The sequence below is a fragment of the Melanerpes formicivorus genome, unplaced genomic scaffold, assembly GCF_026170545.1.
Source record: "Melanerpes formicivorus ecotype bairdi unplaced genomic scaffold, bMelFor1.0.p_v2 SCAF_45, whole genome shotgun sequence".
NCBI classification, from domain to species: domain Eukaryota; kingdom Metazoa; phylum Chordata; class Aves; order Piciformes; family Picidae; genus Melanerpes; species Melanerpes formicivorus.
In genome coordinates, this window is record NW_027142397.1 from 4,027,820 (window position 1) to 4,047,187 (window position 19,368).

The 19,368-nt window shown below is 47.0% G+C and overlaps 1 protein-coding gene across 1 annotated transcript; it reads left to right on the forward strand.

Annotated features, from left to right (window-relative positions):
• Positions 1 to 472: 472 nt before the first annotated feature.
• AGO4 (argonaute RISC component 4) lies at positions 473 to 18,909 on the forward strand. The gene is made up of 18 exons (XM_068159340.1): positions 473 to 915; positions 3,903 to 4,068; positions 4,745 to 4,865; positions 5,854 to 6,035; positions 6,416 to 6,552; positions 6,642 to 6,776; positions 6,960 to 7,047; positions 7,613 to 7,760; positions 8,197 to 8,316; positions 8,781 to 8,909; positions 9,054 to 9,187; positions 9,946 to 10,130; positions 10,781 to 10,940; positions 11,436 to 11,751; positions 12,144 to 12,278; positions 13,083 to 13,184; positions 13,948 to 14,147; positions 14,469 to 18,909. Exons 1-18 carry the CDS (start codon positions 897 to 899, stop codon positions 14,575 to 14,577), a joined length of 2,586 nt encoding a protein of 861 aa, XP_068015441.1. The 5' UTR covers positions 473 to 896; the 3' UTR covers positions 14,578 to 18,909.
• Positions 18,910 to 19,368: the final 459 nt, after the last annotated feature.

Genomic DNA, 19,368 nt, shown 5'->3' on the forward strand with positions numbered 1-19,368 from the left:
TTGCTGATTGAGGCCAGAATGCTGGTGGTCTTCTTGGCCACCTGGGCACACACTGCTGGCTCATCTCCAGCCGCTGTCAATCGGCACCCCCGGGTACTTTTCCAGTGGGCATTTCCCAGCCACTGCTCCCAGGCTGAAGCCTTCATGGGATCGTTGTGACCCGAGCGCAGGACCTGGCCCTTGGCATTGTTGAATCAGGAAGGCACCAGGGCAGCCGGCCTCAGGGTGCGTCCGCGTGTTCCGTCGCTGGTGCCGGTTGTGGAACGCGGTAAAGCACCGGCAGGGAACGGAGGCCGCGCTCCCATCGCCCTCTGAGGAGGATCCCTAACGCGAGAGGCGGGGCCGCGCACGGGAAGCTTCCACCGTCACCTGTTGCCGGCCGCTGTGCCGCGCCAGCGTAGAAAGGGTGCGGGGCGGCGTGCGCGCTCCCGCGGGCAGAGGGGTGGCGCGTGTGCGCGAGTCGGCGGCAGCAGGGCAGCGTGGAGGGGCCTTTTCCTCCTCCTTCCTCCTCCTCTTCCTCCTCCTCCTCGTCGCCCGGGAGGCGGGGGGCGCGCACGGGGGGGCGGCGGCGCGTGCTGGCGGCGGCGGGGGCGCGCACGGGCTCGGCGGCGGCGCAGCGGGGGGATTGTTTGCGCCGCCGCTCGGGGAAGCGGAGCGCGGGGATCGGTCCCCGCCGCGCCCCCTCTTCGTCGTCGACCTCCTCCTCCTCCACCTCTTCGTCCTCCTCGTCCTCCCCGCGCCCCGCCGCCGCCGCGGCCCCTGTTCCCCCGCAAGGCCCCCACCCCGGAGCCAATATTCCCGAGATCAAGCGCTACGCGGCGGCGGCGGGGCCGGCGACGGGGCCCGGGGCGGTCGGCGGGGCCGGGGGAGACCGCAGCGAGGCCGCCGCCGCCGCCATGGAAGCGCTGGGACCCGGTGAGAGCCGTGGGGGCGCGGAGCGGGGCATGGCGCGGGGAAGGAAGGGTCCTGGCCGGCCGAGGCCTGACGGGTCGCGGTCGGCACCGGCCCTGTCAGGCGCGGGCCCGGCGCTGGGCCCGGCGGGCCGTGTCATTGCGGGGAAAGGAGGCCGCGGGCCCGCCCGGGGCTGCCACTGCCGTCGGCGGGCGTTCGCCGGCGGGCAGTCCGGCGGGTGATGCAGGCCGGGCCCGCGGGTGACCCCGAGCGGGCCTCCCTCTGGCGTCGGGGCAGTCAGGCTAGTGGGCGCGGAGGCGAATCGGCAGCCGCCGGCCGCTTCCCTCGAAAGAGGAACTGCAGCAGGTCGGTAAACTTTGCGAGGTTTGCATGGCCCCTTCCAGCGCCTGCTGAGCGGCCGGCCGGCTGCGGGGGAAGGTCTGTGCCCGAGCTACAGCGTAATTTCCCCGGCCGGGAGCAGAGAAGGTGGCCAGGCTGGGCTCAGAGGAAGCACATGTAGTAGGGCTGTGGGTAATGCCCTACTGCAGATGAGTCCTGTAAACTGTTCGATAAGAAGTTGCATTTTTGACATTGAGTAATTACTAAGAGGTTAAGGTTGTACCTCCTGTTGTTGTTATTGTTTTAACATAAGCTTTGGTTAAATATTGGAGCTTTCTATATGGCATTTTCCTGCTTGTGACATGCTCTGTGATTATTGTCCTGTCAAATGTCTGCAAGAGGTAGCTCTTGACCGAAGTATTCTGTGCAGTTTATCTGTCAAGTTCCTGTTCAAACTGTCGGTATCATTGAAGTGATGTTAGCTTTGGTGGGATAGGAAATGCTTATTGATACAAAGGTGCAGTTCCAGAAAAATCCAGATTTTAAGGTAGTGGAGGTCTGACTCAGAGAGGCTGCTGTGTATTTGTAGGATGCAGTGTGTTCTTTCTGACTTCCTACTACATAAGCAGATCCTCTTTCAGTTTAGTGAGTGAAATTGCTTCCTGTCTGAAGTAACGTGGTTGCGATGCTTAGTCCAGAATTGACACAGAGTAGAAGAAATTAAAAGGCTAACAGCAGCTATAATATAACCATGGGCAGGCTGATCAGGTTAAAATCCTGATAAAATAAGTGTAACTTGCAGGGCAACCTGCCTTCAGTTGGGAAAACTGGGTTTAGCTTGATTCCTGGAATCCTTTGAGAAATAACTTCAGAAAGGAAAGTTTATTACCTCCTTTGATCTAACCCGACCGAGGTCAGCCTTGCCATGCTTGTTTACAGAACTTGTCAATACCGAGGGAGGAAAATGGGTAAATATAGTTGTCATTTAATCTCTTGCAGGAGGTCAGTGCCTGCACTTACTTCAGACTAATTAGCACAGGATTAATGGATCATCTCTGTAGTATCCACATAACTTCGACTGCCCTCAATGATTCATGCTTGTCGAGGCAGCTGCAGGGTTTTGCAGTGCTAGCTGTGCCCCACAGCCGGTGTAACTGGGGCTTGCTGAGCTGCTCCTGGAGGATCCCAGGCAGTCCTGCGGCTGCAGAGCCTGTGAGATGTGGTGTGGGATGACTGTGGCCCCAGCAGCCACCCTAGCTTTGGCTGGTGATGGGTGGGCTACAGCCATTTATATGCTCTAAATACTCTGGGGTTAGTGTCCTCAGGCTGGTGATTTTAACTGTTAATGCAGTAGCCACTGTATGTTTTATAAACCCAGTGGAGAAGGCTCCTTGGATTTGGTCCTAGGTTTGGTTTATGGTTGTGTTAAAGTTTATTGCTGCACCCTGAAGTGTACCCAGATAGGAGTTTAATCTTCCTGTAGCTTCTCTTCCCTCTGGATAGCAACTGTAAAGCTTTGACTTAAATGGATACAGGCAGATTAACACTATTTTATGATACTAAATTAGCCCTATGTTTTATTAGTTTATTATTGCTTTGTTGTCTTCTGACACGTTCTCCCCCTCTCCTTCGCTACTCTACAACAGATGGAAGAAGCTTCAGTCACGCTAAGCACTGGCAGATGTAGACCAAATCCAGGAAAAGGCTTGATGTGCAGTGTCAGCTGAGACTGAGATTGATTTTAAAAACATCTGTTTAATCTTGTTAACATGGTATCTAAGATCTTAACACTTAACTAAAGACTTAACTAGTGACTAGCTAGTTTTATGAGTGAGACAAGTTTGAGTACTTTTTTCAAACCTCCAATAATTTCCTCCTTAGAACTCTACCTGAAGCTCTTTTGTCCAAACACATTATCTTCTTCACATCTATTCAGAGCCTGTGTCTGCCTTTATGCTTTCTCCCTTACTCTTAGAAAGCCTGACCCTTCCCTCAGTCCTTCCCTTTTTGTTGGAATTTTAAATTGGCTGAAATTTTAAAAGGGGAAAAAAGTCTTTCACTCCTTTAAAGTGATGTGTTCATAGTGTTAAGGGAGGAACAAAACTCTTTCAACCCAGATTCGGTATTGAAATATGGTTTAAATTTAGCTTAAAATCAAAATATCTCTTACCCGTTTCCAGCTAATACCAATTTTCAGATAAAAAATTGGGGTAATGTCCTAAGTATGCCAAAAGTGACAGCCACTGACAGCTGAACTTTAAACCTGTGCTGGAAATGATGGAAAAAAATGTGGCTCGTGTGGCTGTGGGCGGGTTCTAGAGGTAATGGTAGGAATGTATTTATCTTTACATGGCCTAAAAATATGTAAGATGTAAATGGTTGGGTTCCATCTCAGGATTCTGTGAAGTTCACACCCACAGTCATGAATAAATATCATTAGTTTTGAGAGTGAGTTGTGGCTCTGTCCTCTGTGTGCTTTAGGGAACGTGGTTTTTCACTGGCAGTTCAGAGAAGCTGGAAGGCTGAGCCACTTGGAACGCCTCCATTTGCAACCTCAGAAAGCTACTTAGGATTTCTCTCTGCCCTGTCAGAGAGTCAGCCACAGTGCACCTAAAAGGATACAGCACTGAAGGATCGATTACACCTCATACATATTTATTTGACTTCCCCAGGGCCCCCAGCAAGCCTTTTCCAGCCACCCCGCCGCCCGGGCCTGGGAACTGTTGGGAAACCCATCCGCCTCCTTGCCAATCACTTTCAGGTTCAGATCCCCAAGATTGATGTTTATCACTACGATGTAGATATCAAACCAGAGAAACGCCCCCGAAGAGTCAACAGGTAGGAGTCATTTAATTCAAAAGTGCCACAGTCTCTGTGCCTCAGTGTGAGCAAACTGTTGATCCTGGAAATCCTTCAGCCGCCGAAGGCCAGGGAGTGTCTGTGCGATGGGCAGCAGCTGCTGGGCACTGAACCATAATACAATATTCTCCTTATTTTTATGAAGAGTTTTGCAATTGGCCTGTCCTCTGAAGGCTCTAGGAAATGTACAAAGCCTTGAACTACAGCTGGGTTTATTTTCCAGTCCCTGCTAATTGGTCCACAGCCTGTTATACAAACGTGTGCCAGCAGCTGAGGGGAGGGAATTCAGCTTGCAGATTGACGCAGAGCCTCTTAGGGTCCTCATGTGGGTGCTTTGTCAGTAGAACCAACCCACAGAGCACTCTCCTCATCCCAAAGTATATGCTTATCTTTGCTCCTGTGTTTGAACAGCTCTCCAGATCCCATTGCCTGTTTTGGCTGTGTCCCTGCTGACAAAAACCTTTCCACCTCAGTGTGGAAACCTGGGTGTCTTGCTCTGGAGATGACTTGTAAAGCTCTTGAGCTGCTACCCTGGGGGGGGTGTTTGCTGCATTGTTGTTTCTCCTACCTTGCTCATTTAAGAAAATATGAGAAATTAATATTAGACTGTGTAAGACTATTGCTAGATCTTCTGTTCTTTGACCTAACTCTGCAGAGAGGTGGTGGATACCATGGTGAGACACTTCAAGATGCAGATATTTGGGGATCGGCAGCCTGGGTACGATGGGAAGCGCAACATGTACACAGCTCACCCCTTACCCATCGGCCGGGACAGAGTGAGTGTCACCAGGGGCAGGTCTATGCTTCTGTAAGGAAACTGTTACAGTGTCATTTGCAAAGTGTTCTCTTATTGTCATAAACACCCCCCCAAAGCTGTCACACCTCTTGGTGTCATCTTGGAAACACTAGAGAGTGCCCATCAGGGATCTCTAGGAACTTAAGTGGTCTTTTACTTAAGTGTCTGACTTCCAGCTCTTCCCCTGGAAAGTTTGACAGTGAGTGTGTGAGCTAGCATTGTGCTCTTTCAGCTTCAGGCAGATTGACCTTTTTTCACCCTAATAGAAGCTTCCCTTCTCTCAGTTTTAACCCCCATTCTGTTGCAAAATGATAAAAGTCATTATGGATGAGAAATAGGCTGCGCTGTGGAGATATCTCCTCCTGTTCCATAAGGACAACCATATCAGCTGTACTGGCTCTTCCTGTTCTGGGCTGTGCTCACCAGCACTCTACCTCTGATAGATTACAGTCTGTAATGACCAGTCCTGATAGGAAACCAAACCCCATTCTCTCTCCTCCCCAGGGTCTGGTTATTGGTGGTACAGTGCCATGAGGAACAGGTAGGATGAGCTCACACTGGCACGGTGTGAGAATGATCCCAAATGCTGTGCTGGAACTCTGAGATTTGTGAGTCTTCTTTTTGACCAAGAGGTTTTCTTGCCTTTCTGTTTGGTTCTCAAGACATCTTGTTGTGAATTGATTGACTTAAGAAAAAACTTGACTCACAATTCTCCAGAGCTTTGATGTCACCATACTAATTGCTGCTTAAAATTTGCACTCAAAGATACCTCAGTGCCATTTCTGAGATTAATAATTCCAAGATTTGGGAATCCTATGGAAACTGATTGTAATATTTTAAGAGAATAAGACAAACAGTGTAAAAAATACAGATCCAAAGAATGCTAAGAGAAAAATACATCATTGCCCAGTTCTGGGATGATCTGCAATCCATAATGAAAGCTTGTGCTTAATTCTGTTCTGTGTCAGGTGGATATGGAGGTGACACTCCCAGGAGAGGGCAAGGACCAGACATTTAAAGTCTCCATTCAGTGGGTGTCAGTCGTCAGCCTTCAGCTGCTGCTGGAAGCTCTGGCTGGGCACTTGAATGAAGTTCCTGAAGATTCTGTGCAGGCTCTTGACGTGATCACTCGGCACCTTCCCTCCATGAGGTGGGTGCTTTGGGTGCCTTCCTGCCTGCCTTGGTCTTGTGCCTGTCTTAACACTTGTGTCCGTCAGGACTGGCTGCTGTTCCTCTTCGCTAAGGTAGAAGGGATGAGTGATGCAGTTGTGTAATTCAACCCCTGCCTCACAAATATGCCCTAGAAGAGGGAAATCTGATCTGAACTCAGGACTTGTGTCTGCTGGTCATATTTCTAAGGGGAATTTGCTGTAGCCAGCACTGTCACGAAAGGCTTTGTGCGCCCCGATGAATTAGCTCCCACAGTTGTACTGTGCTATAGAAATGTGTTTTAAATGCCATAGGCAGAGATGTAAAAAGGAGTATTGGAAAGGAGTTGTCAAAGTACAAATTGTCTTTCTTATTTTTCAGGTACACTCCTGTGGGTCGCTCTTTTTTCTCCCCCCCTGAAGGTTATTACCACCCCCTGGGAGGTGGCAGGGAGGTCTGGTTTGGTTTCCACCAGTCAGTCAGGCCTGCCATGTGGAACATGATGCTAAACATCGATGGTATGTAGGAAACTCTGTCTCCTTAACGGAACAGAGTTCTTCCTGCTTCTAAATTAAGTCCTGTTTTATTCTTTTTTTTTAAATCTTAGTGTCAGCAACTGCTTTCTATCGTGCTCAGCCTATCATTGAGTTCATGTGTGAGGTGTTGGACATTCAGAACATCAATGAACAGACCAAACCTCTTACAGACTCCCAGCGTGTCAAGTTTACCAAAGAAATCAGAGGTAAAGGCTTGTTCTAAAGCTGCTGCCACAAAGCACTGCAGGCCTGCTCATGGTGCATTGTGAGGAAAATGGGCGAAGCCCTTGAGCAGCAGGCCTGTGCTTTTGGGTTTTTTGCCTTCATCTTTTTCAAAGGTAATTCCTACACCTGAATTTATTTAGGTGACTTTTGTGTTGGGTTTTCAGGTCTAAAAGTGGAGGTTACCCACTGTGGGCAGATGAAGAGGAAGTACCGCGTGTGTAACGTGACCCGGCGGCCGGCCAGCCACCAGACGTACGTACACCAGTGGGGATGAGGGGGGTGAGACACTGGAACGGATTGCCCAGGGAAGTTGTGGATGCCCCTTCCCTGGAAGTGTTTGAGGCCAGGTTGGATGAAGCCTTGAGCAACCTGGGTTAGTGGAAGGTGTCCCTGCCCATTCTGAGGGAATTGGAACTAGATGCTCTTTAAGGTCCCTTCCAACCCAAGCCCTTCTAGGAATCTAGGAGTGCTTTCTTAAAGTCATGAACCTCTTTGTGCAAGAATAGCCAGTTCTGGAGGTGAAGCAGCTCTGGGGCTGTTCAAAGGTGTTTAGTTTTAGTGGGGCAGAGGAATAATAAACATTTAGACCTCTTTTACTGCCTTTCACCTAGGAAAAGTGAAGCTGAATCCCTGGGCTTTAAACATAGTTATAATATAATTTTTAAAGTAGCTACGAAAAATGCAGTATATAGTCTAAAAACCCAAACTTTTCATAGAGAAGAGATCCAGTAGCTAAGGAAAAGAAATTTTCCATACCATCTTTTCCTTTAAAAAAAAAAGTCTTGAAAATTCTAACCAGAACAAATGTCCTTTGTAGGTTTCCTCTGCAGCTGGAAAATGGGCAGGCTATGGAGTGCACAGTAGCTCAGTATTTTAAGCAGAAGTACAGTCTGCAGCTAAAATATCCTCACCTTCCCTGTCTCCAAGTAGGACAGGAACAGAAACACACATACTTACCACTTGAGGTAAGAATCTGGCTTTCTCTTGCACTGTGGTGAATCCTCTGAGTATAGAAGAGGCTGTAGGGGGATCTTGTGGCCTTTCAGTGCATAAAGGGCTGAGCAGAAGGCTGGAGACAGACTTTTTAGCAGGGTCTGTTACAGTTTAGCAAGGTCTGTTATGGTTTATAAACTAAAAGGGTGGACATTTTAGTTGCAAGGAAGACATTTTTCACACTGAGGGTGGTGAGATCTTGTCCCAGGTTGCTCAGAGAGGTGGTAGGTGCCCGATCCTGAAACCATTCCTGATCAGGTTGGATGGGGCTCTGAGCAATCCAGCTGAAGACATCCCTGCTCACTGTGAAGGGACTGGACTGGATAAGTTTTACAGGTCCCTTCCACCTAAAGCATTCCATGATTCTGTGTCACACAGTGTCATGTCACTCCTCTGTGTTCCATGCAGGTGTGCAACATCGTGGCAGGCCAGAGGTGCATCAAGAAGCTCACAGACAATCAGACTTCCACCATGATCAAAGCAACTGCAAGATCTGCCCCGGACCGACAGGAGGAAATCAGCAGACTCGTAAGTGGCTTTCCCAGCTCAGCAGTCACAGTGTCACTGCCTGTGGCTCTTCCAGTAGCACATAGAGTCATGAACAGAACAACCAAGAACTGCAGAGGTTAAAAATTCTGTCTTCTTTAAAACAAGTCTTTTTTCAGGGGTGCCCAGAGACAGGACAAGGGGTGATGGGCACAAACTTGACCATGGGAAGTTCCATCTAAGCATGAGGAAAAACTTCTTTGATTTAAGGGTGACAGAGCATGAGAACAGGCTGCCCTGAGAGGTGGTGGAGTCTCCATCTCTGGAGACATTCCAAGCCCACCTGGACATGTTCCTGTGTGACCTTCTCTCAGGTTGGACTTGATCTCCAGAGGTCCCTTCCTACCCCTACCATTCTGTGTAGATAGAAATCCTGTTCGTGGCAGAGAGGACAGAGGCACCTGAAGCATTAGATGGAATGACATAAATCCATTTTTTGTCACTAGGTGAAAAGTAACAGCATGGTTGGTGGGCCAGATCCCTATCTGAAGGAGTTTGGCATCGTTGTCCATAATGAAATGACAGAGCTGACAGGCAGAGTTTTGCCAGCACCCATGCTGCAATATGGAGGCAGGGTGAGTTTTCCATGCTTTGTGAAGTGCCTTGTCCTGAGGTTACTTGGACTCTTTATTTTCTATCTCTTCTCTTCTGCTATCAGCAAAACAAGCAGTACAGCTCTTTTGGTTTACTTTTCATTTGCCTTTTGTTTTTTTACCTAGAACAAGACTGTGGCCACACCAAACCAAGGTGTGTGGGACATGAGAGGGAAACAGTTCTATGCTGGCATTGAGATTAAAGTTTGGGCTGTTGCTTGTTTCGCTCCTCAGAAACAATGCAGGGAAGACTTGCTGAAGTAAGTATTTCCCTATTTATTTCAGGGTTTATTCTCCTCCTATATCTGAAGGATGATCTGCAGTATCACTTGGTTTTAATGCATCTAATAGTAAAAAGAGGACTAGACAGTCCTGCAGTGTCTTAAATGTTTTACAACCTGGGAGGAGGCTATGACAAAGTTCTTAACTTGATGGAAAAGCATTAAATCCCTCACCACTGAGGCTATGTTTCCTGCTCTGGAATCTACATTCTACTCATATCCTGTTGTTTCTACAAATAACTGACTGTGGCCTTCCATTCTAAAATCTGAGCTATTTTTCTTCCTTGACCTTTACTGCCTCCCAAGCAACATGTGCCACTTTTTTCCCCCCTCCCCCCTGGTCCTTCAGATTACTCTACAGAATCCTAAAGATCAAGGTTGTGTGAACCTCTGAAATGTGCAGCCAAAATCATGCTTAGATAAGTTTGGTGGATGAATGAAAATGTATTAGAGCCACCAGGATTAGTTTGGGAACCTGCCTCAGAACATCCAACTCCAAATGTGTGTTTGTTTCATCAAAACTTCTAAAATTACAGCATCAAGCTTATGAAATGTCCTCCAGCAGGATTAGAATCACATGAGTTCCTCAGAGTGACAGAACTGCTAACAGATAGGGACTAGTGTCAGCTTGGAAGGGCTGTGAAATAGTTGCAAGAGCTTAGATCCTGTTGATAAACCAAAGGCGAAATGCTGACCCAGTGAAAAGGGCAGGACAGAGCCAGGTTTGTCATCTCCAGGAGCTTCACGGACCAGCTGCGCAAGATCTCCAAGGACGCCGGGATGCCCATCCAAGGCCAGCCCTGCTTCTGCAAATATGCCCAGGGGGCAGACAGTGTGGAGCCCATGTTTAAACATCTGAAGCTGACCTATGTGGGGCTGCAGCTGATCGTGGTGATCCTGCCTGGAAAGACGCCGGTGTACGGTACGGAGGGGAGGCTGGGAAGTGTCCATGAGTCGTGCAGAGAGTGGGCAGCTTGTTCTGCATTTCAGTAGTGGGAAGGAGGCAGAACAGGCAGTAGGAAAGAAGGCTCTGGGGAAACCCTTTAGTGGCCTTCCAGGACCTGAAGGGGGCTTATAAGAAAGCTGGGGAGAGACTTTTTTACAAGGGATTGTTGTGATAGGATGAGAGGGAATGGATTGAAGCTTGAGGAGGGCAGATTTAGACTGGAAATTAGGGGAAAAAATTCTTCACAGTGAGGGTGGTGAGACACTGAAACAGGTTGCCCAGGGAGGTCATGGATGCCCCCTCCCTGGAGGAGTTCAAGGCCAGGTTGGGATGAGACCTTGAGTAACCTGGGCTAGTGTAAGGTGTCTCTGCCCATGGCAGGGAGGTTGGAATCTTTAAGGTCTCTTCCAACGCAGACCGTTCTACAAATCTATGATTCTGCTGTTTGAAAGGGGGATTTGGAGATGTGATACTTGTATGTTACCAGAGATGGTACTGAACATTTGTCAGGGAACTTTTAAGGATCTGAATTGTGGTAGCATTTGAAAGCAAAAATTAATAAAAGAAGGCAGCTGGAACCCCTGACTGCAGGTAACTGCAACCACTAACTTCTCTTTCTGTCACAGCCGAAGTAAAGCGGGTTGGTGACACTCTCCTAGGAATGGCCACTCAGTGTGTTCAGGTAAAGAATGTGGTAAAAACCTCACCACAAACGCTCTCCAACCTGTGTCTGAAGATAAATGCAAAGCTTGGAGGAATCAACAATGTGCTGGTGCCTCATCAAAGGTGAGATTGAATCTAAAGCTCTCCTTCAAGTCTGGTTTGTTAAGCAAAGGGATGTCAGTTTGTTGTGTCAGCTGCAATGACTCCTGTCAAAATGCTGCCTGCTTTAGAAATGCAGAGTCTGGAGTGGACAGAGAAGGATGCTTCTGCATTCAGAGTCTGCCTAGTGAGCAGACACACTGTGTGTGCAAACAAGCTGACAAAGGCTTTTTTCCCCTCTGCCTTTCCTCTGCTCAACTCCTTAAGCACCCTCTGTTTCCTTCCAAACTGGATGAAAAGGAGGAATGACTTCTGATGAGTGCTTGTAACTGCCTGCTTTTCCCCCTTGCCTTTTTCACTTTCTGTTCTCTCTGGGTTAAAAGAGATTGAAGCAGAGAACTTTGTAAAGCTCCTGGCAGGGTTTTAGTTCTGTTGAGTGGTTTGGATACACTTGATTCAGTTGCAGCATTTTTTTTCCTTCCTCAACCCCATTCTTTGTTATTTTCCTGGATCCAACAGGCCATCAGTGTTCCAGCAGCCAGTGATCTTTTTGGGAGCAGATGTCACTCACCCTCCTGCTGGGGATGGGAAGAAGCCATCGATAGCGGCAGTGGTGGGCAGCATGGACGGGCACCCCAGCCGGTACTGCGCCACCGTGCGTGTCCAGACCTCCCGCCAGGAGACCTCCCAGGAGCTGCTCTACAGCCAGGAGGTCATACAGGACCTCACCAACATGGTGCGAGAGCTGTTGATCCAGTTCTACAAGTCCACTCGTTTCAAGCCCACCAGGATCATTTACTACAGAGGAGGAGTATCAGAGGGACAGATGAAGCAGGTATTGTCTGATGATTTCTTGTTGCTTGTATAAAGGGATTGGCCCTTGAAAAAAATCTGTATCTGCAGATTGGTTCTGTTATGGGGACAGTGAACAGTCACACTGAGTTCAGGTCAAGCAGAAGGAATATTTCCTGGAGTACCGTGTCCAGATCTGAGTTTCCTAGTCAAGAGAGACAGGGAACTACTGGGCAGAGTCCAGCAAGGGGCTATGAAGATGCTGAGGTGACTGCGAGGGGGCAAGGCTGAGAGATCTGGGGCTGTTTAGCCTGGGGAAGAGCTGCAATTATCTTGTTAGGTCATATTCCTTGCAAACTGACATTTCTATGTGGAAAAAACATAATAGAATGTGTACTGAATTCAGCACCTAATAATTGCATCTTCTACTTGCAGGTAGCTTGGCCAGAGCTGATAGCGATCCGTAAGGCCTGCATTAGTTTGGAAGAAGATTATAGACCAGGAATAACCTACATTGTTGTGCAGAAAAGGCACCACACCAGGCTGTTCTGTGCTGACAAAACTGAAAGGGCAAGTAATGTTGACTACATAAGGAGGAGGTGATGGCAACAGGAAAGTAGTTGTTGTTTGGTTAAGTGGGGTGGTATCCCTTTTGCCCACCAGCACTGAATCAATCCGTACAAGCAGCAGCAGTTCTGCACAGGAGCAGGTTTTCTGTACCAAAATAACCACTTCCTCCTTGGGTTTTTTTGTCGCTTTAGATGGAGCAGCAGATGGAACAGCTTGTTCCCAGCCCCTTTTGGAGCAGGGATACTCCATATCCCTGTGTTTGTGTACCTGGAGCTGCAGCCTGGGTTTTTCAGGCTGGGACTCCTGTCTGTAAACTGAGCCAGTTGTTCAGTTTGTGGCCTGTGCTGTCCCTAGATGGGTTTGTAAGATTTGGCCCCGGCACAAATCCACAAGCTAGCTAAGGAGCCTTTAGGAAAGTCCCTGGTTTCAACTTTGCTTTAAAAATGCAGATCTCAGGGGGGGGCTGAGTGCAAACAAGGATATGAAATAGATTTATTTCAGCAAACCTGCAGGTTCTGAAGATCCTAAATTACTTGTGTAGGCTTTATCCCACTCTGCAGTTCTAATGGTACTGGCAAGTATTTTCTTTCTCTCTGATGACACACCAGTTGGATTTGGTGAAGTTTCTAAAAAGGAACTCTCAGAGAACATTTAATTCCTCCTATGTAAATGACCTTAAAATTTTTCCACCTTTCTGAGCAGTAAATTCTCAAACAGCTTTAAGCAGAGCCTACCTTAGGAGGTATTTTTGGGTCATTTTCAAAAAAAAAAGCCTGTGGGCTAATAATAAACTTTCCTCCCTAGGTGGGTAAGAGTGGCAATGTACCAGCAGGCACTACTGTGGACAGCACGATCACACATCCTTCTGAATTTGACTTTTACCTCTGTAGCCATGCAGGAATTCAGGTAATGTTTCAGTTCTGCTGCCCAGGCTGCAAGGACTAAACCCTTAGCATTGTTCTGATGAGTAATGTTGCTTCTGTTTATAGCTTGGCACACTTACAGCTGCATCAGCCATGTGCCTATTTGGCACTCACACTTCAGTGCACTGGTTGAAAGTGCAGCCTTCAGGTACAAGCTCTGTTTGTCAAGGGAGGTTCTCCTTCCCTTCTGCTGTGCCCCAGGGAGGCCACAGCTGGAGTATTGTGTCCAGTTCTGGGCTCCCCAGTTCAAGAGAGAGAGAGAACTACTGGAGAGAGTCCAGTGGAGGCTATGAAAATGCTGAGGGGCCTGGAGCATCTCTTTGAGGACAGGCTGACAGCTGACAGCCCTGGGGCTGTTGAGTCTGTAGAAAAGCAGCTTGAGATGACATCTCATCAGTGCTCAGCAAGAGCTAAAGGATGGGGGGCAGGAGGATGGGGCCAGACTCGTTTCAGTGGTGCTCAGTGGAAAGACATGGAACAATGAGCACAAGCTGGAACCCAAGAGGTTCCATCTGAACAGGAGGGAAAACTATTGGTTTGAGGATGCTGGAGCCCTAGAGCAGGCTGCCCAGAGAGGTTGTGGAGTCTCCTCCAGACAGATTCCAAACCCAGATGAACATTGTGATCCTGGGAGGCTGGACGGGATGTATTCCAGAGGCCCCTTCCAACCCCACTGTGCTGGGCTTCTGTGTCATTCTGTGTTTCTGTGGCTTCTGTCCAGCTGACTGCTCATCTGTTCTCCCCAGGGAACCAGCCGACCCTCCCACTACCAGGTCCTGTGGGATGACAACTGCTTCACCGCAGACGAGCTGCAGCTCCTGACCTACCAGCTGTGTCACACCTATGTGCGCTGCACGCGCTCCGTCTCCATTCCAGCTCCTGCCTACTACGCCAGGCTGGTAGCATTTAGGGCCAGATACCATCTTGTGGACAAAGATCATGACAGGTAAGGAACTGTGCCTTGTCTTCTTGGTAGCCAGATAACAGAGCTGAATTACAGGTACTGGAAAGAAACTCTTTACAGTGAGAGTGGTGAGATGCTGGAACAGGTTGCCCAGGGAGGTTGTGGAGGTCCCCTCCCTGGAGGTGTTCAAGGCCAGGTTGGATGAAGCCTTGAGCAACCTGGGCTAGTGGGAGGTGTCCCTGCCCTTGTCAGGGAGTTGGAACTGGATGATCTTTAAGGTCCCTTCCAACCCAAACTGTTCTGTGAATCTGTAGACTGCATGGCCAGGCTGTTGATGGCTCCTTGTGCGCATTGGTTTTGCAGTGCTGAGGGCAGCCACGTGTCAGGACAGAGCAACGGCCGCGACCCTCAAGCTCTGGCAAAGGCAGTGCAGATCCACCACGATACTCAGCACACCATGTATTTTGCTTGAGAGCATTTTGGAAGATGAGGCAAAACCACCAACCCATGCAGTCCTGAAATGGTTTTGAACACCTTACTTGCTCCAGCGAGGGCCTGGTTGATTTCAGGCTGCCCACTACCAGCAGCTCTGAACCGTCGCACTGAATCTGTCCATCGCAGCAACGTCTGATGCACCAACACAATTGAGCCATTTGTTTCTTTGGAGTTGGTTGTTTATTTTTTTTTTTCAGTACTAGAAATTCATAGACTTGTCTTTTCTGATGCATTGGACTGAATTTTTACCTCAAAAAAAAAAACAAAACAAAAAGAAAAGAAAAGGTGCAAAAGGTTTGATCACCCCGGAGTTTTTTCAAGGGACTCAGCAGCACGAAAAGGTTTCTAGAGAACATTTTGCTGTCGTTTTTTTAAGTTCTCTTCTCATCCCTCAAGCCTGCTCACGATGACTGCTCCCCTTCTCCGTGTGCACTGCTTTAGTGAGTTACCTGTGTGATGGCAAAAGATGGTTTACTCCAGTCAAAAACGTTCCTGTCGCGTGGGGCCATAGGGGGTTGCTTTTTTAACGGGAGATTTTAAGACTTCACTACTGTAAATGCCTTCGAACCGAGGTCGCTTTTCACAGCTATTGGCAGGTTGGTTTTGTGTTTTGCCCCTCCTTCGGTTTGGTTTCCTTCTTGCTTTTTATGTTTTTTCCTAATTAACCTTTTTAAAAAACAAAAACAAAAAAATCTCTCTGCAGACTTGAGGCTGCAAGAAAAAAAAACACAAAAACACACAAAAAAAAACACGCAAAAGAAAAACACACAAAAAAAACCCACATAAAAAAAACCCCAACACAAAAAGCAATTGCACTATCCTGCGAGTTTCAAATAGGTGGTTCTTGTTCCTGTGAATGTGTAATATAGAAGCAGGTGGTGATGCCTGTCAGTAGCTTTTTTAATTGTGATGGTTACAGATAATACTGCCGTGGTATCTTCACAAGTTATTGAACCATCATTTCCCTCCCTTCTTCCCCTAAAAAAAAAAAAAAGATTTAAAAAAAAAAAAAAAGATTTAAAAAAAAAAAGATTTAAAAAAAAAATGACAAAAAAAAATAATAATAATGAATTTAGCTTTTAGGTATTTTGCAAGACTTTTACAAAAAGTGCCCACTTGATGCTGCTGTGTGGTTTGATAAATCAAAGTGATTTTAAAGCGTTTTTTCTCGTAGGAGGTTTAACTTTGGCAATAAATCTATTGATTTTTCTTTTCTTTTTTTGGGGTTTTTCCCCCCCCACCCCCCTTCCTTTTTTTTCCTAAGCCCCCCCCTCCCCTTCACCCTTCCCCAACAGTGTAATTTTTCTAGCTGAGGATTGTGCATGAGTTGAACCCAACCGATTTTTTTTCTTCTCCTGGTATTTTTTTTTGGGGGGGGGAACACGCAGATTTGGCAGTTTCTTGAGACTTCATTGGGAAAAGACACACACACCTCCATGCTTTTTTTTTTTTAAAAGGGTTCTTTTTAACTGTTTTATATTCACTGTTGGTGTCCTGTCTACAACATTTTTTATAAAGCTTGGAAAACTGGATGTTACGTGTAGGAAAGGTTTGCCAATCTGTACAGTCTAAGTGTATTGTGTGACAGGCAACCTGAGGACTTGTTACCAGCATTTTGACCCTGTTTTTTGGTTTCTTCTTTCCCCTTCCCTGGGAATCTGGGTTGCCCCCACAACTGCATCCAACAGCATGTTTAACCCATGTGAGTCCCATGTACTGATTCTGTCCCAGCCTAGAAATTAGGGATTCTTTTTAAATCTGCTTGGCTTGGTGTTTTTTTTCCCTCTTGTTGGTTTTTTTCAGCTGCAATGTGTAATCAAGAACAGGGGCTTGGTTTCACTGAATACTCTTGGAATCCATGAGCATAGTACCTTGAAAGTAGATCCCTCTTAGTGTTAAACCTGAGTTAGAGCAGATTAAAAGCTTCTTCCTCCCCTGAGTAGAGCCTCCACCACTGCTTTGGTAAAAGTTTGAGAAGTCCAACGATTGCACTGTGGTCTCCAACACTCGTGTGGGGTTTGCTGCTAAGTCGTCTGCTGTTCCAAAGCTTAGGAACCAGCCCCCTCCAAATGTCAGCAATAGGAAATGCTGTTTCCTTCAGTCTTTAAGCTTGTAAATAAATTAAAAGTTTACATTTCTCAATGCTGGGGTTTTTATTTTTCTCCTTTCAGTTGTACCCAAGTACACTGAACTTAGTTTTCAAGCAGTTTCAGAACCTTCTTTCAAGGAGTAAGTTAAGTTTAGACTTTTTTCGTTTCTGTTGCAAATGGGACTGAAGAGAACTCTGCTCCTGGCATGTCCTGTGCACAGGTTTAGATTTAAAGAGAGAATTCTTTGTAGGTTTGGGTTTTGTTTTTGTTGTTTTATTTGTTGTTGTGGTTCTTTTTTATTTAAAGAATACCTCACTTGTGTAATAAAATCAGGACACGTGGGTGGGAGACTGACCGCTGCTTCAGCTCTAGATGGCTGCTTTTCTCAGTACTTGTTCAGGGAGAATACAAAAAGAAAAACAAACTTTTTAGAATGAACTCTGACTGACCCAACACACGTGGAGAACTTTGGCACCTTGAAAAGAAACTGCACCCACCTTAGGTGGTAGGATCCAAGATCGCTATGTTGAGTTTGTGCACTAGGCAAGAATGAGGCTGGTTTCATCAAGGGTGCGTAATGAAACACTGCATTTTATCACCAGTTAGTTGTCCAGTGCCAAGCACTCCTAGTTCAGATTGAGTGAAGTGAGAGCCTCTCCTTTGTTTGCCTGTGACCGGACTAAATATTTGACCCCAGATTGTCAGCCCTCGGCTGGCCCCAAGCCATGGGGTGAGGACCTGAACTCAGCCTTGTATAAGGGGTGCAGCGCTGGCACTTTGGGAGAAGAGCTCTCAAGTCGAGGACCATTGCGTGCCACTCATGGCAAGATCAAGGTCCTGGCAGCGCTGTCCCATGCAACTCTGAGGCTGGAGGTTGGGCTTGCCAGTCTGGACTAACCCCTTGGGCCTGGCTGAATCGTTATGCATGTGTCAATCAATGGGAAGATGTGCATTCTGTAGATGTAGTTCTTAGGGTGTTTTGTTTTGGGGTTTGGGTTTTGTTTGTTTGGTTTTTTTTAATAAATAAAGCCTGTTGGCTACTGTTTTAGCTCTGTGGTGTGAAAGATTTAAATGTAGCAAAGTTTAAAGACTTGGGGAAGGGGGTGGTTGATCATAAAGGGCAGATAGCCCTTTTTCAAAGCAGTTCTGCTTGCTTGGTGAACAGCTGATTCTGACCCAGCTCTGGCAGTCCTGGTGAGCCCATCTCAAACACTCGAGCAGCCTGGCTTAGGTGTTGTGAGTGCCACCAGGCAGGGCCGTGCCTGTGGCCACATCCAAACGTCTGCTCCTGCACACAGCAGTCAGAGTCGCTCAGGCTCTGCCCCTGGGCCGGGGAAGGGCATCTCTGTTCAGAGCCAGTTTGCCAGAACCAACACCACCCGCACCCCAAACTACCTTTGTGGACGTGCTGTAGGATTTTTCTTGCTCAATAGCAAGGGAGTAGCTCTGCTTTCATTTTAGGAAGGCAGGGCTGGGAGGGCATTGTATCAATACTGTTCAACTACAAGGTTTTTTCCTTGTGCATCGGAGGAAAGATCTTGTGAATATCACTTTGAGACTTTCTTATTCCTTGCTATTGACACTTTCATATTTCTATGTCTAGAGGCTGAAAATTTCAGTGTAAGATGTTTGCATTTGGTCATTATTATTTTTGTTTTTGACTTCTGATGTAAGTTGTTTTGTTTGGTTGGGTTTTTTTGGGGGAGGGGGAGGGGGGGGATTGGTTGGTTGGTTGGTTTGTTTCTCTCTTGTTAGACTTGTAACGTTTCCAGCTGTATTTTATTCATTGGGGACTGGATGTATGTCTATAGCAATACGAGGTACTCCTTCTGGCTGGGTTAGCAGCCCCATGTTGCAGTAAGATGCTGGTCGTGTGCAACTTGCAATGTATTTTATGAGTTGATTTTTATTATTGGTTTTTATTCTTATGATACCTTCTTTCTTTCTTCCTTTCTATTTTTCTTTTTTTTTAATTTTATTTTAGCCTGCAGGGATATTTTGTGTTCATGTGTCCAAAAATAATAAGAATAATAAGAATAAAAGAAGAAGGAAAAAAATTTGGCATTCTTGTGCCAAACGTTCTGGGTTTGTTGTTTTTTTTTTCTCCTTGTTGATGTCAAATAAATGCAATGTACAGAGTGAGCAATTGATAACTGCTGCCTGTAAACAAATGTCTTAAATTATTGAACTTTTAATTAAAACTTGTACACCATGTGTAACCTGTGGAACTCATTGCCACAATATATTTATTTCTGATCAGAGAAGGCTTGGAAGGGACCTCTGGAGATCAGCAAGTCCAGCCCCGCTGCCAGAGCAATATTACCTAGGGTAGGTCACATAGGAACGTGTCCAGGTGGGTTTGGAATCTCTTCATAGAAGGAGACTCCCTAAGCTCTCTAGGCAGCCTCACACCAAAGGAGTTTCTCCTCCTGTGGAGGTGGAACCTCCAATGTTCCAGCTTATACTCTTTGTTCCTTGTCCTGTTACCAGGCACCACTAAAAAGAACCTGGCACCTTCATCTTGACACCCACCCCTTGAATATTATCAATGTCCATAAATATTCATTCTCAGCCTTCTCAAGACAAAACAGTCCCAGCTCTCTTGAGTCTTTCCTCAGAGGAGAGCAAATGATGTGGTAGGGCTTGGAAACTTGATATAAATACCCATGGAACCCAGG

Excerpts from the sequence above, each read along its gene's own strand:
- AGO4 (XM_068159340.1), top strand. Across the intron at positions 4,866-5,853 it reads TACCCATCGGCCGGGACAGA|GTGGATATGGAGGTGACACT; the intron begins GTGAGTGTCACC and ends GTTCTGTGTCAG. Across the intron at positions 10,941-11,435 it reads GTGCTGGTGCCTCATCAAAG|GCCATCAGTGTTCCAGCAGC; the intron begins GTGAGATTGAAT and ends TGGATCCAACAG.